This window comes from Pseudorca crassidens, chromosome 12 (assembly GCF_039906515.1).
Source record: "Pseudorca crassidens isolate mPseCra1 chromosome 12, mPseCra1.hap1, whole genome shotgun sequence".
NCBI lineage: Eukaryota > Metazoa > Chordata > Mammalia > Artiodactyla > Delphinidae > Pseudorca > Pseudorca crassidens.
In genome coordinates, this window is record NC_090307.1 from 68,712,112 (window position 1) to 68,729,426 (window position 17,315).

The 17,315-nt window shown below is 44.6% G+C and overlaps 2 protein-coding genes across 9 annotated transcripts in view; one reads left to right on the plus strand and one right to left on the minus strand.

The window, feature by feature from the left end:
• The window catches only part of MORC2 (MORC family CW-type zinc finger 2), a 64,780-nt gene that overhangs the window by 41,554 nt on the left and 5,911 nt on the right, over positions 1-17,315 (plus strand). For 2 of the 4 annotated variants that reach the window (XR_010933221.1, XR_010933222.1), the window contains exon 27: positions 1,573-17,016. The exons of the other annotated variants lie outside the window; for them this stretch is intronic. The gene's annotated coding sequence lies outside the window, so the exon portion shown is untranslated. The remainder of the gene's footprint in view (positions 1-1,572; positions 17,017-17,315) is intronic. 4 annotated transcript variants of the gene reach the window in all.
• The window catches only part of OSBP2 (oxysterol binding protein 2), a 165,002-nt gene continuing 160,906 nt past the window's right edge, over positions 13,220-17,315 (minus strand). For 4 of the 5 annotated variants that reach the window (XM_067700241.1, XM_067700239.1, XM_067700242.1 and 1 more), the window contains 2 exons: positions 14,906-15,132; positions 13,220-14,643 (listed from right to left, as the gene is read on the minus strand). In XM_067700241.1, coding sequence (XP_067556342.1) covers positions 14,498-14,643; positions 14,906-15,132 — 373 coding nt within the window. In that variant the 3' untranslated portion in view covers positions 13,220-14,497. The remainder of the gene's footprint in view (positions 14,644-14,905; positions 15,133-17,315) is intronic. The other variant, XM_067700240.1, reaches the window with a different exon arrangement.

A 17,315-nucleotide genomic window follows, 5' to 3' on the forward strand; every position in this document is an offset into this window, starting at 1 on the left:
TCGAAATGCAATACTATAAACTTTCACTGGTGAGACTCCTGAACTGTCTGTTTTCTTCTCTTAGTAAAATCCAGCACCTTCCTCCTCTTCATTCTTTCCACCACTGTGGCTTTAAACTGTCTTCAGATTCTTCCTCATCTCCACCACCTTGTCTTATGTCTTCACTCTCCTGGACACCCATAGAAACTGAAATACTGAATTTCTTAAACATTTTAGCTTCAACTTCTGGGCGTTCCCACTTTGCTGTTTAAATCCAACCACAGCTGTGCTGAATGCAGCCTGCTTCCAGGCAGAGCTCCTTCCATTCTGGGTGGGAAGATAAGATGCAGGGGTTCCTCCCCCTTCCTTGTCCTGGATAACTAACCTGCTTGAAATTGTCTAAAACTTGGGAGAAGAAGATGGTCTGGTGGGGCTGTGGCAGGAAGGTCCTGAGTTCAAGGCGGCAAGAAGGTGAATGAGTGCAGCGACCCTTGTTTTTAAGGAGTGGGAGGGATGGGGACTTTCGTGTTTTGTTTTTTTTCTCCAAGTGATACATGCATATGGTAAAAATTCAAACAGTACGAAAGGCTGGACCATGAAAAGCAAGGCTCCCTCCTCCCCACCCCCCCACCCCCCAATGCTCACTTTCCCTGGAAGGAGTATCCGTCCTGAGCACACTACACATCTACTGTCTGTTTCTGCCTGTTTCTCACTTAGTAAATCTTGGGACTTGTTTCTGAAGCGCTCACATGGATCTACTTTATTCTCCTGAACAACCACATAGCATTTCATCGTCTTGGATGTACTGTCATTTAGTGGTCCCATTTATAGAGATTTTGGTTTTTAATGTTTATGAAAAGTGCTGTGATGAGTGTGTGTGGGTATACATGTGTACTTAATCGTTAACTCAGATCTGGGTTTATACAGGGTTAAGATCCAAAGAGAGAAACGGCTGTTAGATGGTGGATGCATTAAAAATTCTAAGATACATTCCAGAAAAGACTTCCCAATTTCAACTCCCACCAACAGTATATTCCTTGCCCCCCACCCCCACTTGCCTGGCTGTAGTCTCTTCCATCTGAACTGTTTACTAATCTGAAAGGTGAAAAGTGATGGATTTTTGAGTTGGTTTGAATTAATTTACGTGAGATTGAACATCTTTGTTGGCCGGTTGTGTTTCTCTCTGGGACACAGCTGTAGTTCTGAGTCTTGGGGTAGGGACTTTGTAAATCAGATGAAAAACAAGGGGCAAGTCCTCAGGGAAATGTTCACCTTATATCACCCCTCAGCCCCTAAGTGTCCCATGGATTTAGCATTACAAACCCCACATCAATACTGTATTACTAGGTCAGGACAAGGGTTTGACATTGTTTACCAAAGGAAGGCATAGGTTAATAGGCTGAGAGAAACTTCTCTGCTTCCTCCTGTGAGTGGCACTGCTTTTTGGCTCCTCTTGTTGGGTCTAGTTCCCCTTGAAAGACATGACTGTCTTTTAGACCCGTGGTTCAAGCAGCACTGGGCAAGCACTCACAGCTCTACAGACCAATCTGTGTTAAGACTGATAGAGCTCAAACTTCTTTCCCTTTTACACAGAACACAAGATTTGGTCTGAGCGGGCCGTGCCTCCACTGGCTACTCGTCCCCGATGTAAGGCTGTCCTGCATCTGGGCCAGGCTGTAAGGGACCCGCTGGCAGTTGCCTAGATGCCTGAAACATCCTCAAAATTCCACTGGAGGATTCTGCCCTTTGCTGGAGATGGAACCTCTGAGGCTTCCTTTGGAATGGCCACATTGCTCTTGGTTCCTGAGAAGGTGGACAGCCAGCTTGGCCACGGGAGGCAGAGCTACAAAAGAACATGCGTTCTCTGCTGCCATGTTTGAGGCCTCCAACTGTCCTCAGCACTGCTGGGGGCACCCTCTCCATAGTGAGCAAGACACAGACTGGACAGAGGAAGGGCCTGGCGAGGGACAATCCCACTCAGGAATGAGCCCAAATGTTGCCAAGCCTGTTTTTCAGTCTGGCAGTTTTCATGGCAGTAACTTGGAATGTGCCAGGCCCAACTAGGACCCCTGGTGGATCCTGCATAAATTTCCTTTTTTCAGCTCACAAGGCTTCAGACAAATCACTGCCCATCCTGGGTCCCCTTTTCTTCCTCTAAAATAAAGGCGCTGGATGACAGTAGAGGTTTTCTGGCTTACTAAGTTGTAGTTCTCCACCAGAAATTTATCCGGAGGCCCATATAGACGGTTGGAATGGGGCCCCAAAGCCCTTGCTGCCCTGACCCCTTATCTTTGCTTACAAGATTCACTGGCCCCACCTGCTGCCTGTAGGCCTTCCACGACCTACTCATTGGCCCTTGTGGGGTGTTACCCTATGGCCTTTTGGCCTCCGAGGTGAGGAGGGCGGGTCTTCCATCCAGCCATCTTCGGTCCGCAAAGCAGGTTGCCCCTGCTACTTCTTGGGGCTCGGGCTTTCTCAGCTTCCAGCCAGGGCCTGGAGATAGGGAAGCCCATGCCACTGAGGCCAACCTGGACCAGGGACAGGGGAAGGGTCTGACAGACACATCCCTCCTTTCTTGTCTCCTCTGGACTCTGCTGAGATGCTTCCACGGGACTCTCTGGGGCCACTTCCTGCCCGAGCAACTGCAGTTCTCGGGAAGCTGTGGGCAGCTCTAACCCACAACTTTGAATTTACGGTCCTTTCTTCCCCACTTCTTACTCTGTTTAAGCTCTGGGTTCTCACTCCCCTACCCAGTTCCCCACCATTTAAGCCAGTCTGGCACTAGCCGGGTTTGGGGGCGCTGCGATGCGAGAACCCCTAATTGTCAGAAGGAAGAGTTTTGAGTTCCTTACGCTAAATCATCAGCTACCATAACACAGCACAAGCCCGGGGACTGGCTGCAAACTCTCACCTGGCCCAGAGGACACGTCCAGGACCCGGCCCTCGGCCCTCTCTCTCCAGAGGCTCTGGGGGTGTCCAACGCTCAGTCCCATCCGGGCGCCTGCCTTCTCCCAGGTCGCCAACGGTTGCGGGAGGCGGAGAGCACCCCTCCCACCCTCCTCCAGACCCTCAAGGCAGGCGCTCAATGGCGCCTGCGCGGTGCAGCGGCCTGGCACGTGTTCTGCGCCCAGCGCATGCGCCTGGGAACGTCACGAGCCTGCCTGCGTGCCCGAGCCCGGGTGGGCGGGCGTCCGAGCCTCAGACGGCGTGAGGGTAGGGAGTTGTGAGCAAACCCGCCTGTACAAGGCCCGCCCGGGGCCCCGCTTGGGGACGGAGGCCTCGAGGGTCCCACATCCTAGGGCCAGCGGAGGGAAGGCCTAGGGGATCCAGTGTCCGGCTCAGACCCCAAGCAGAGAAGTGGGGAATTTTTTCCGCTGGAGTCTGCGTATTAAGCCCGGGCACAGGTGAAACCTTTTACCCGGTAGTTTTCCAACTTTTTGTGGTCACTACAGGAGACTTTTTGGTATAGATGTCCTTGATGGTGTGGTGCTTTTACGTCTGCAAGATAGAGGACCTGGGAAGGAAGCTGCATGTGTTTTTTTGTTTTTTGGTTTTTTTTGCGGTACGCGGGCCTCTCACAGCTGTGGCCTCTCGCGTTGCGGAGCACAGGCTCCAGAAGCGCAGGCTCAGCGGCCATGGCTCACGGGCCCAGCCGCTCCGCGGCATGTGGGATCCTCCCGGACCGGGGCACAAACCCGTATCCCCTGCATCGGCAGGCGGACTCTCAACCACTGCGCCACCAGGGAAGCCCGAAGCTGCATGATTTACATTTTGAAATACCCTTTCCAGGTAATTTCCCCTGAAGGTCCAGACCTCTGACTCTCGGGACCTGAGGCCTCTTGCGTTTCACGACCTCGGCTCACAACTTGCTTTTCTGCTGGTTTGTCTGTCCTTGGCCTGGTTTATGGTGTTTCTTGAAAGGTTTTGGGGTTTCCTATCATGTTTAAGAAAGTCCTTCCCCCTCTACTCACCTGCAAACATTCTCTTGCATTTTGTTGCACTGTATTAAAGTTTTTTGTGTCAACCTCCACTCCCTGTGGGAAATATTTTAGTATCTGCGGTTAGGCAGGAGTCAGACTTTGGTTTTGGTTTTTCCAGATGGAAATTCACTTATGCCACCTCCGTTTCTTAAACGAACCACCTAGGTCATTATTTATATTCATTCTATTTGGTTTTGGACCTGTTGGGCTTGAGATGACCCTTACATATGTCAAGGGAGACAGTCTGTTACCAGCTGGACAGGCGATTCCGACGCGAGGGGTGAGGTCCTAGCTGAAACTACTTTGGGGGCGTCATTAGCATCTAGATGGATCAATCTCCCTCGCTGTTTTTCTTATTAAAATAGTTTTCCAGGCTATTCTTAGAATTTCTTCTCTCATGAAATTTAAAATCACGTAATCCAATTCTCTCCCGTCCCTGCCCGCCTCCACAACAAGTTCCATTGGGATTTAAATTATAATTGCATTAAATTTAGATGTAAGTTATGGGAGAGTTGACATTTTTATGATTTTAAATCTCCCTAGACGATACAAAATGGTTTTCCATTTGTTTGACTCCTTTTAGATCTTCCAATAAGATTTTATTTCTTCATATGGGTTATGTAACTTTCTCATTTTATTCCTGTTTTATGTTATTTGTCACTATTGTGAATGGAATTTTCCCCCCATCTCTATTCCTGATTATTAATATATAGAAAAGCAAATTGTTTAATATAATTTATTTTCTATCTTATAAACTCTGGTAGTTTTCAAAATAAACTTGTATTTTTAGATAAAATGTGCAAATTTGCCAGTATGCTAGTTTTAATTGCCGAACCTCTGAAACAGTGTTGAGTAATTAATTATCCAGGTCTTTTTTCTGATGAGGATGGAAATCCACATGTTAGGGTTGAGCAGAATATTGTCTGTTGGTTTTGGTGACTGGTCTTTAAAGTGTGGAAAGAGTTTTTTCTGTTTTTGTTGATGCTGTTGTCTTGTTTTTTAAACTTGGGGCTTCTGGGATGAAGCCGTGGCTGCCAGTCTTGTCTGAGTTGAGCACCAGGGGGCACCAGTTACACAGAATGAAATGTGGGTTGTGAGGCCCCCATCCCCATCTCCCATCATCAAATGCCTTTCAGCATCTATTGATAAAATCATATGGGGTTTTTCTCCTTTAAGCTACTGTTTTAGCGATTATTCTTATTAGGCATTGAGCAGCTACAAAAGAATACTGTATAAAATATTTATAAGGGGGCTCCCCTGGTGGCGCAGTGGTTGAGAGTCCACCTGCTGATGCAGGGGACACGGGTTCGTGCCCCGGTCCGGGAAGATCCCACATGACGCGGAGCTGGATCGGCTGGACCCGTGAGCCATGGCCGCTGAGCCTGCGCGTCCGGAGCCTGTGCTCCGCAACGGGAGAGGCCACAGCAGTGAGAGGCCTGCGTACCGCAAAAAAAAAAAAAAAAAAAAATATATATATATATATATATATATGGTAAGAAAAATATGCAGTGTACATCCATCACCTGGTTTAAGAAAACACATTATTATTAGTTTATAATCCCTGTGTGCCCCTCCTGGGTCCTTTCCCCTTTCTTCCTTGCTCAGCGGTAACCACAAACCTGAATTCTGTGTTTATCTTTTCTTTGCTCTTCTTATACTTCTACCATGTTGATTTGTATTTCTAAATAATTGCTTTGTTTTGCCTGTTTTTTTTTTTTTTTCCCCAGCACGCGGGCCTCTCACTGCTGTGGCCTCTCCCGTCGCGGAGCACAGGCTCCGTACACGCAGGCTCAGTGGCCATGGCTCACGGGCCCAGCCGCTCCGCGGCATGTGGGATCTTTCCGGACTGGGGCACGAACCCGTGTCCCCTGCATCGGCAGGCGGACTCTCAACCACTGCGCCACCAGGGAAGCCCTGTTTTTGAACTTAAATGGACATAACTTTTTTAAAAAAATACATTATTTATTTAGTTTTGGCTGCGTTGCGTCTTTGTTGTTGCACGCGGGCTTTCTCTAGTTGCGGTGAGTGGGCTTCTCATGGCGATGGCTTGTCTTTGTTGTGGAGCACAGGCTCTAGGCACGCAGGCTTCAATAGTTGTGGCACGCAGGGGCTCAGTAGTTGTGGTTCGCGAGCTCTAGAGCACAGGTTCGGAAGTTGTGGCGCACGGGCTTAGTTGCTCTGTGGCATGTGGAATCTTCCCGGACCAGGGCTCCAACCCGTGTCGCCTGCATTGGCAGGCGGATTCGTTACCACTCTGCCACCAGGAAGTCCCGGACATAACATTTTATTTACTATTCTGCAATTTGTTTTCTTTTCAATATTATGTTCCAGAAATTTACTCATGTTGTTGAGTGTAGCTGTAATTTATTCATCTTCACTAGTGTATCGTAGTGCTGAATATTATACAGTAATAAAAACAAATTACACCTACAATGGAACATACCACAGTTTTAAAAATCCATGTCTCTATGACTGGCATTTGGGTTGTTTCTAGCTTTTTGCTATTACAGTACATCTGTGGACATTCATGTTTATGTCTCCTGTTACATGCATAATCCTTGGAGACTTGCTGCATCATAGGCCATGCCCATTTCAACTTTACTAGATAATGCCAAATTCTTTTCAGAAGCAGTTGTATCAATTTACATGCCCATTGGCACTAAGTGCTTCGTTCCTCTACTTCCTCACCTACACTTGATATTGCTAGACTTGATTTGTTTTTTGCCAGTCTGAAGGGTGTGTAGTGTTATCTCATTATGGTTTAATTTGCATTAACCTGATGTCTAATGTGGTTGAGCATCTTTTCATGTCTATTGACTGTTTGAATTTCTTCTTTGATAAAGTGTTTGTTCAATACTTTTTCCCATTTTTCTACTCGTCTTTTTATTGATTTGTATTTTTGTATATTCTAGATACAAGATCCTTGTAAGTTATCTGTGTTGCAAAAATCTTCCACTCTTTGGCATACTTTTTTTTAACTCTCTTTTTATAGTCCTTTGATGAGACGTTCTTAATTTTTTTTTTAAATTTTCTTGAATGAGGTCTCTTAGTTGTGGCAGGTGAGCTCCTTAGTTGTGGCAGGCGAGCTCCTTAGTTGTGGCAGGCGGGCTCCTTAGTTGTGGCACGTGGGTTCATTAGTTGCAGCTTGTAGGCTCCTTAGCTGTAGCATGTGGGCTCCTTAGTTGTGACACATGGGCTCCTTAGTTGAGGCTCACTGGCTCCTTAGTTGTGGCATGCAAACTCTTAGGTTCAGCATGCATGTGGGATCTAGTTCCCCGAGCAGGGATCGAACATGGGCCCCCGGAGCACAGAATCTTATCCACTGTGCCACCAGGGAAGTCCCTCTTAATTTTAATATAGACTAATTTATCAGTCTTTTACTGTTTGCATTTTTTGTAACTTATTTAAGAAATCCTTCCCTATCCTGAGGTCATGACGATACTGTTTTGTATTGTCTTCTAAAGTGTTTATAGTTTTGTCTTTCACATATAGACTTTTAATCCACCTGAAATTGCCTTTTGTGTATGGTATGAGGTAGAGCTCCAGTTCCTTCCTGATTGTCCTTACACCCCTTATTGAAAAGTCTTACCTTTCTCATTAATCTACAGTGCAACCTCTCTTGTATATCGAATGTTCATATATGTATGAATCTGTTTCTGAATTTTTATTCAGTTACATTTGTTGTTTCTCTATGCCAATACCACACTGATTTATTTATTATAGTTTTACAATAAGTTTTGATATCTAATAGAGCTGGTCTTGCCACTTTTTCTGCTTCAAGAGTGTCTTGACTATTCTTGGTCCTTTGCATTTCCGTATAAATTTTAGAATCATTTTATCAAGCTCCATGAGAAAAGCTATAGGGGTTTCATTGGAATTGATTGTATGTCATCAGTTTGAGAAGAATTGATATCTTTATAAGCCTTCCAAACCATGAAGATGGTATAACTCTCCATTAATTTAGATCTTTCTTTAGTGTCTTTCAAGAAAGTATTGTGATTTTCCCTTCAGAAGTCTTGTATGTCCTTTGTTACTATGTATGTACCTATGGTATATCCTAGGTATCTGATGATTTTTGATGCTACTGTAAATAATAGTTTTTAAAACTTTATTTCCTCACAGTTTGTTGCTAGTAAATAAAAATGTAATTGATTTTTATATATTGATGATTCTATTTTATCTTTAGATTCTTTTGGATTTTCTATGATACATCATCTGGGAGCAATGATAATTTTGCCAGTTCTCATACCTCATATATTTTTCTTGCCTTGTTGCATTGGCTAGGACTGCCAATACAGTGTTGAATGTAAAGGGTAAAAATGGGTATCTTTTGTTCTCTATCTCACAGAGAAAGCTTTTTTCCCCTTTGGTAGATATCATTCATCAGATTAAGGAAGTTTCTTTCTATTCCTATTTTTAAGCATTTTTTTCCTTTTAAATATCATTGATGCATGTTGAATTTTTTCTCAAGTGTTTTCTGCATCCATTGAGATGACCATTCAGTGTTCTCCTTTAATTTGTTAACATGGTGAATTACATTGGTTAGTTTTTCATAGGCTAAACCTTGCACTTCTGGAGTGATTATAATTTTTCTATATTGCTAATTCGTTAATATTTTGTTTTGAATTGTACCAGCATGTGAGTGACACTAGTTTGTGATTTTCCTTTCTTATACTGTCCTTGTTAGGTTTTGGTGACCAGGTTATACTAGCCTCAAGAAATGAGTTGGGGAGTATCCCTCTTGTGATAGTTTCTGTAAGGTTGGTTAGTCCTTGGTCAGTTGTGTCTGGAGTTTTGTGTGTATATGTGTGGGGAGATTTTTTAACTGACTGAATTTTTAAAAGGTTATAATACTATTCAGGTTTTTCTAATTTTTGAGTCAGTTTTAAGTTTTATTTTTCTAGAATTTTATCTCAGTTTTCAAAGATGTTGTTACAGAGTTATTCACAATACCCTTAAAATATCTGTAGCATCTCTATGTCCTCTTTTCATTCCAAATATTGTTTTTTGGGTTCATCCATTTCCTCCTTCCATTTTCCTTATCATTAAAGTTTGTCAGTTTTTCCAAGAATCAACCTCAGCTTTCTTGGTCCTTTCTATTATGTTTGTTTTCTCTTTCATTAATTTCTGATCTTCATTTCCTTATGTGTCCTTTGGGTTTATCCTAATGTTCATTTTCCTACTCAAATTGGATGTTTAGCTCATTATTTAGCCTTTATTCTTTTACAACATGAGCTTTTAGGCTATAAATTTCCTTCTAAGTACAGCTTTATCTATGTCCTATAAGTTTAGGTATATAATATTTTAATTTTTAATTGTATTTTCTGATTTTTGATTTCTTCTTTGATCCATGAGTTATTTTAAAAGCATATATCTTTTTTTTTTTTTTGCATTACGCGGGCCTCTCACCATTGTGGCCTCTCCTGCTGCAGAGCAGAGGCTCCGGACGTGCAGGCTCAGCAGCTATGGCTCACGGGCCCAGCTGCTCCGTGGCATGTGGGATCCTCCTGGACCAGGGCACGAACCCATGTCCCCTGCATTGGTAGGCGGACTCTCAACCACTGTGCCACCAGGGAAGCCCTAAAAGCATATTTCTTAATGTTCAAACGTGGTTGCTTTTTCTAATTATCTTTTCGTTATTGATTTTGAACTTTCATTGTGATCTGAGAATGTGGTCTGTATGCCAGTCCTTTGAAATTTGCTGAGGCTTGAAAACTGGCCCAAGTATGTGGCTAATATTCATAAATGTTCTGTATGCATTTCAAAAATATGTATTTTGCAGTTATGTGTAATTCCCTGTATGTGCCTGTTACCAGATGTTAATTGTGTTGTTTGAACCCTTGCTGATATTTTTGGTCTGTCTGAGCTCTCATTACTGGGAGAGAGATGTTAAAATCTTCCATTATGATTGTGGATTTATCTATTTCTCCTTCTGATTGTGTCCATTTTACTTTATTTTGAGATATTACTAGGTGCCTGTGAGTTTTAGAACTCTATGAATTTTACGTTTTATCATTATAAAGTGGCTTTTTAAATTTTCTACCCTTGATCATAGCCAAAAGGCCAAGAAGTGATTGCTTTTTTTATTTTCTGAAAGTTGACATCTGGTGATATTTTTTGTCTCAAAGTCTGTCTTGTCTGTGTACTTATGTTTTAGGTGTTTTCTTGTAACTAGCATATAGTGGGATTTTGTTTTTATTTGATATTTTTTGTTCTTACCCAAAGCATTTGTTTAAATTTTGTGTAATTATTGATATATTGGTTAACTTATTTCCATCTTCTTATTTTTAAATTTTTATTCCAGCTTATCTGCATTCCTTTTTCCTCTCCTTTCCTGCTTTCTTTTAGATTGACTGAAAATTTCTCTCCCACATACGGTGTTTTTCCTCAGTTTTTGAAATTTAGTATTCCTATTCCTCTATATGTTTTACATAATATTGGGTTGGCCAAAAAGTTCGTTTGGGTTTTTCAGTAAGATGTGGGAAAATCCGAATGACCAGTCCAATACTTATCAAAGTCTAACTCCATAAGCCATTTAATTTTTTTTAATATTTATTTGTTTGGCTGTGCCAGGTCTTAGTTGCGGCACGTGGGATCTTCGTTGCTGTGTGCAGGATCTTCGTTGCGGCATGTGGGATCTTTTGGTTGTGGCAGGCGGCCTCTTAGTTGCGGCATGTGGTCTCTTAGTTGCAGCCTGTGGACTCTTAGTTGCGGCATGCATGTGGGATCTACTTCCCTGCCCAGGGATCAAACCCAGGCCCACTGCATTGGGAGCATGGAGTCTTAGCCACTGGACCACCAGGGAAGTCCCAGTATTGTTTTAATAAGACATTTTGTTAATGTCGTATTTTCCTTTGGTTCCTGAAAGATATTTTCACTAGGAATACTAACATTTTCTCTTCTACTTTGGAGATATCACTTCATTGTCTTCTGACTTTCTTTGGTGGTCAGAAGACAGTGAACTCTCTAATCAATGCTCTTTCAAGGTATCCCCCACCCAAGTTTGGCTCCTTTTAAAATTTTGTTGTTTTAAAGGTCTTGCAATTTCACTATATTGTATTTAGCTGTGGATGTCTTTTTATTTACCCTGACAAGGATTTGTTGGAATTGACTCTGTATATTGGTGTTTCTTGTCAAAAGTTAATTTTTTAGTCATTAACTCTTAAAAGATTGCTTCTGTTCCATTTTGATTGGACACATGTGGGATCTTCTCACTTTATCCTCCATGTCTCTTAATTTCATTTTTACACTTTTCACCTCTTTGTGTGTCTGTGTTGCTTTCTGGATAATTTCCACAGATCTCACTTCCATGTCACCAATACTCTCTTCATGTGTAATCTGCTATAAAATTATTCATTGTTTTTAGTGATTTTTTTCAATTTCTGCAAGTTCTTTAGTATTTTTGAATGCTTTTTACTCATTTTCAAGCCACCTTTCTGTTCCTAGAGATATATTAAACATGCTTATTTTATATGTGTCTGTTAATTTTACTATATTGAGTAGTTTTGTTATGTCTGATTCTGCTGTTATTTCTGTCGGCCATTGCTTATGCCAGTGTATGTTGTATTTCCTTGTGTGTTTGGAGATGTTATACTGTGAGCTGCTCGTTTTCCTTTCATCTTCACATCTGGGGTTCCATAAGGTCTGGAATGAAGGGGAGAACCTCTAGAGAGGATTTGTTTCTCTCATGTGACGGGGGACATTGCCAATTTGGGACCGTGCTGTATTCTCTACTAGAGGTTTTATTGGATCATCCTGATAGCATGTATTTGGGCTGTGAAGCCAAGTGAGGGTCTGCTCCTGATTACAAATTCTTAGGGGATTTTTTTTTTTTCTGCTCTGCTTATGACTAACCTTTAAGACAAGCAATTTTCCTTGTATTATTCTTGATTCACCATTATATTGAAGGTATATTGAAGGTATAGCCCTTTGGGGGCCCAGCTTGAGGGAGATTATCTCAAACTGGATGCCCTATATCAGGCAGGTCATTTGAGGCAGTGAAAACTTAGGCTCAGTGGGCTCAGTAAATGCCAGTGAGAAGCAGACTTCAGAGCTCTTATCTCCCCAGGTTTCCACATCCACTTAATTTTTGGCCTGAGGATTCCTTATATCCATTACAGCTCATGGATGCATTTAAGGTGTTTTAAAATTTTATCCAACATGTCTAGTTTTCCACAAAGAAGGATAATCCAGGCATTTAGTCTACCATCCAGAAGAAGTCCCTCTTGAACTAGTTGGTACAATGAATGATTTACAACTAAAAGCTTCCCGATTTTGACCCATTCTTGCATTACTGTGTAAAACCAGCTTGGGCATATGTTTACCAATTTGGGGTATCAGTTTTTTGTATGTGGCTGGATTCTATTTGCTGTTGTCATATTTGGATATATGAAAATTCTATTCTTATATTCCATTCCCTCCCCTGGCAGATCCTCCACTGCCTCCTGGGTCAGGGCTATCCTGGGGTTGCCTCACCCCACACCCTTCTCTCCAGTGAGGGCTGTCCCTCCAGCACCTCGGCAGGGACTCACCAGTGCCTGCCTCCCCACAGATGGGAAAGTTAAGGCCTTGGAAGGAGTTGTACGGTACCAGCCTTGGATCCCACAGCATTGGGGTGTTGGGACAGGTGGCTAGAGCCTGGCTCTGATGCCCCTGTGGTGCCCTGCCCCACTCCATCCTGTCACCTGGAAGTGCTGGCAGTGGGAGGAGGACCCACTGGGCCAGACCAGCCACCCTTGCTCGGGTCCCGGGAGCTAGTGATCCAAGTTGCTTGAGGTCAGGTCATGGTCACTGAGCAACCCTAGACCTCACCAGGGCCAGGGTTCCCTGTGGAGAGTGGTGAGGGCCTTGGCCTGGCCTCAGGCCAAACTGTGACCCTCCAGTAGGTGCCACCTCAGCCCTCTGCAGCTTTCCTGGCCCAGACCCTGTCCCATCAGGTCTTCCATCCCCGCCCCTCCCCATCCAGACCAACCTCCCACTGCCTGCTTCTGGCGCTGAGCAGAATAGCGCCCCACACCCCTCCCCCATGCCACCTGCGGGCTGTCGCCTGCTCTCCCGTGTCAGCCCTGCTCCACCCAGTCACAGACTCAGGAATGGGGCCGTGGAAAACTCCAAGATTTTTTATTACTGGTCAGAAGGTGCTCACTCACAGTTCTGAGAAAAGGAACATTGAACAGCTCTGCCGCAGGCCTCATGGGGCTGCCTGCGTGCCTGCCCACCCGCCCTCCAGTGGGCACCCTAAGGCATTTCACACGTTGGTGTTTTCACTTTTTTTTTTTTTTTTTATAAAAACAAAACCAGTCCTGGAGTAGAAAGTAAAACCCTGTGATGAACTTTCAGGACCAAATTGAAGTGTGAAAGGTTGAGTAGGAGTTCTGAGGGGCTGGGACAGTGGCCACAGTGGCCCAGGCCCCCCCCCCCCCCACAGTTGGCAGAAGCCACTGGAAGGGAATCTGAGGAGAGGGCAGGGCACAGCTGACAGGAGGGCCAAACTCAGACAGGAGCACCCTGTCGTCATCATTTTTTCACTTCTACATATCATAAAAATTTAAGCAAAATAGCTATTTTATATATATTTATATATCATATATATATATATATATATATATGGCAAATAAAGAGTTCAGGGGTGCTGAGATGGGACACCCCAGAGACGGGACTCTGGGTTCTCTGGTGCCCAGGATACCAACCCAGGCTGAGCCGAGGGTTGGTTCTTATTGCTGATTTGGGGCTGGGTTCTGTGGCAGGAGCGCCTGCAGGCCCGGCCTCTGTGGGGCTGGGGAGCAGCCCCAGCATGGCCAGGGCTAGGCAGGGGCTGTTGCCCTCAAATCCACATGGCGGTCCCTCAGTGTCCCCTTCCCCACCATGCGTGGGGCTCTGGCTCCACGCAAGTCAGAGACAACTGACTTGTGCTCTCCTGGGCCCGGCGGCCCTTGGTTCCCTTCTCTGGGGGGTCCTGGGCTCCTGGGGGGTGGGCAGCTCGCATACACATGGCCTTGCTGTTTGAGCTACAAAATGCTCCCGACTCAAAGGGGTCCATCTGGCTTCCCAATGTCTTAAAAAGAAGGGGCTCTTGCCAGGACACTTCTGTGGCAAGAAAGCACACTTAGAAAGTTGTCCACCAAGTGCTGTACTAAAAATATTTACTAAATACCTTGGCTGGAAAGAAATGGAGATCTTTTTTTTTCTAAAAAAGTCAAAAGTGGCTCCCTGGGAGGGGGCCAGTTCCTCCCTGGGGGGCTGGTGACTGGAGCAGCCAAGGGCCCGGGCCAGCCTGCCTGAGGTGTGGAAACTGGAGCTGGGGGGCCCGATGGGGCTCAAGTCCATGATGAAGGGTCACAGGAGACCCGGGGCACCTGGGGGCTGGAAAGAACCCGGGTCAGCACTTCCTCCTTCCAAGGTGGGAGCCCCAAAAAAGTGTTATTAAAAAACATAAGAAGGAAAAGGTGGGGAGGTCAGTTGAGTACTAAATTGAGTGCATTAAATAGAAGGTGGACCAGGCTGTGCAGCCGCCTGTATTTGCAGGAGGGGGGTGGTGCTCAGAAGATGTTGGGGCACATGTGCCAGTCCTGCTTCTCCTTGGCCTCCCAGTAGCCACCCTTGTACACGCAGGCCGTCTCCCCAGTCACCGGGTCCAGCCTCTTCTCAAACCACAGCGGCACGTACACTTCGGCCTCCTTCTCTGCTGGGCGGCACAGTGGGCAGGCGGGCGGGCAGCCTGCCTCCTCCCAGCGCCCCAGAAAACCACTCCCTGTCCCCTCTCCTGCTGGCCCTCCTCCTTGCTCCTGGGGTGCCCCCTTCTCCAGCACCCCTCCCTGCCCCCAGGGAATCCCCTCTCTCCCCCTCAGCTTCTTCCAGTCCCCTCATCTCCTCCCAGTTCCTGGGAGACCCCCATGCCCTCTCCCGCTGGCCTCACTCCCGGGGGCCCCCCTCCCCACTGGCCTCACCTTCCTCTGCACCGCAGCCCCGCGAGCAGGCCTCCAGCCTCCGGCGCCGATTCACGCGCTGCTTCTCCTCCAGCCGCTGCTTCTCCGTGTTGGCCTCATCCCAGTGTCCCTTCTCCATCAGCCGCTGGTCGGGCCGCAAGCGGCTGTCGGTGGGCGCCACGCCCTCCTCGTGTTCGTTGAGGGTCAGGGCCAGCTCCGAGAAGTAGTACATGTTCTCCGCGTTGTCCCTGCGGGGCCCCATGGGGTGAGCTGCCGGGACACACTCGGCCCCCTCTCTGCTTCCCCTCCTGCATGTCCACCCCCTGAACCCCCCAAACCTGGTCTTGTGTCCACCTCGCCCTTTCCTCCCTGCACCTTTCAGGCTCCACCGACCTGCATGTTTTGCCACATTATACCTCTCTGGGAACTTGCCCACCTTGTCCAATTTTTCATATATATCAGCCTGAAGTGTTTCATAATGTCCTCATTATTATTCGTTTAATGTGTGTGACAGCAGTGTCTTCTTTCGCGTCTGTAATGTTGATGCTGTGCACCTTCTCTCTACCCAGTCATGTCAGAGGTTTGTCCGTTTTCTTCATTGGTGGAAGATGAAACTTTGTTGATCCTATTTTAGGTTTTTCTGCTTTACTGATTTTGCTTGTATAGTCTTCCTTCTACTTTGTTGGGATTTCTTTTGCTGCTCCTTTTCTAACTTCCTGGGATGGATGCTTAGCTCAATATTTTCCCATGTCTCTTCTTTTCTAATATGTGCATTTCAAGGCTACACATTTCACTCCAATTACTGCTTTAGCTGCATTCTACCATTTTTGTTATGTATTATTTTCATTATCATGCAGTTATACTTTCTAATTTTCATTATACTTTCTTTGTCCTATGGATTAGTTGGAAGTACATTTCTTAAGTTTATAAATATATGGTAATTTTTCTAGTCATCTTTGTTTCTAGCACACTCACTTTGGAGTCAGACAGTATACTTCGTATAATTTCATCTCTTTGAAATTTGTTTTATGACCCAGTATATGGTCAGTTTTTGCAAACGTTCCACACGTAATCAAAGAGATTGCATTTTCCACAGTTGTTGAGTGCAATGTTCTACAGCTGTCCTGAAGGTTCTATTGTTCAAACTTGTCCTCCAGACATTTTCTTCTGCTATCCATTACTAAAAGAAGTATGTTAAAATCTCCCACTTTGGTTGTAAACTAGTCCATTTTTCCTTATATTTCTATCAACTTTTGCTGTATACATTTTGGGGCTGTTATTAGGTACAGGGTATATTCAAATTTAAAATCTTCCTGGCAAATTGAACCTTTATCATTTTGTCCCTCTTTGACCTTTTGTTTTGATGTCTGTTTTGTGATGTTACTATAGCTGAAGGCAGCTTTTGTTTGGTTAGTATTTCTATGTATACATATCTTTTTCCATCCTTTTATTCCAGTCTTTATTTTATTTAGATGTATTTTTTGTAAACCACATAAAGTTTGATTTTTAAAAATTTGTCTGAAAGCTTATGGGAAGTTAATGTAATTACTAATATGTTGGATTTAAATCTATCTTATTTCGTTTTTTTCTTTTTATACTGCTTTGATACTGTGAAAGTTTTGTATTAGTCATAATACTTGGTATGTTGGTCCTTACATGGCCTGCTTGTATTTTTTTTCAATCAATTAATTAATTAATTATTTTGGGCTGCATTGGGCCTTTGTTGCTACGCAAGGCTTTCTTTAGTTGCGGGGAGCGGGGGCTACTCTTCGTTGCCGTGCATGGGCTTCTCATTGTGGTGGCTTCTCTTGTTGTGGAGCACTGGCTCTAGGCATGTGGGCTTCACTAGTTGTGGCACACAGGCTTCAGTAGTTGTGGCTCGCAGGCTCTAGAGCACAGGCTCAGTAGTTGTGGCGCATGGGCTTAGTTGCTCAGCGGCATGTGGGATCTTCCTGGGCCAGGGCTCGAACCCATGTCCCCTGCATTGTCAGGTGGATTCTTAACCACTGCGACACGAGGGAAGCCCCGGCCTGCTTGTATTAATGCGACCTTGCCACCTAAACCAAAGGTAGAATCCTGACAAAACCTACATCTGACCATAAGGAAAACTCACCAATCCATCCTCCTCTCAGGTAGCCACTACCAGGACTCCTGGGTTCATCAGTCCTTTGCTTTCCTTTTAATATAATTTTATTGCATCTTTAAGTAGTCTTAAGTGTGTGTGTATGTCTGTGTGTGTATTCATATACATATATTTTAGATACTTGTTTTTAACTGTATAAAAAGAATATGTATGTAACCTTCTCGGACTTGCTTTTTTTAAACTTAATATTATATTACTAAGATTTATCTGTATTGTATGTTGCTGTGGTTCATTTGTTTCAACTACTGTAAATATTGCTCTGTGTGAATATACTAATTATTTCATCCA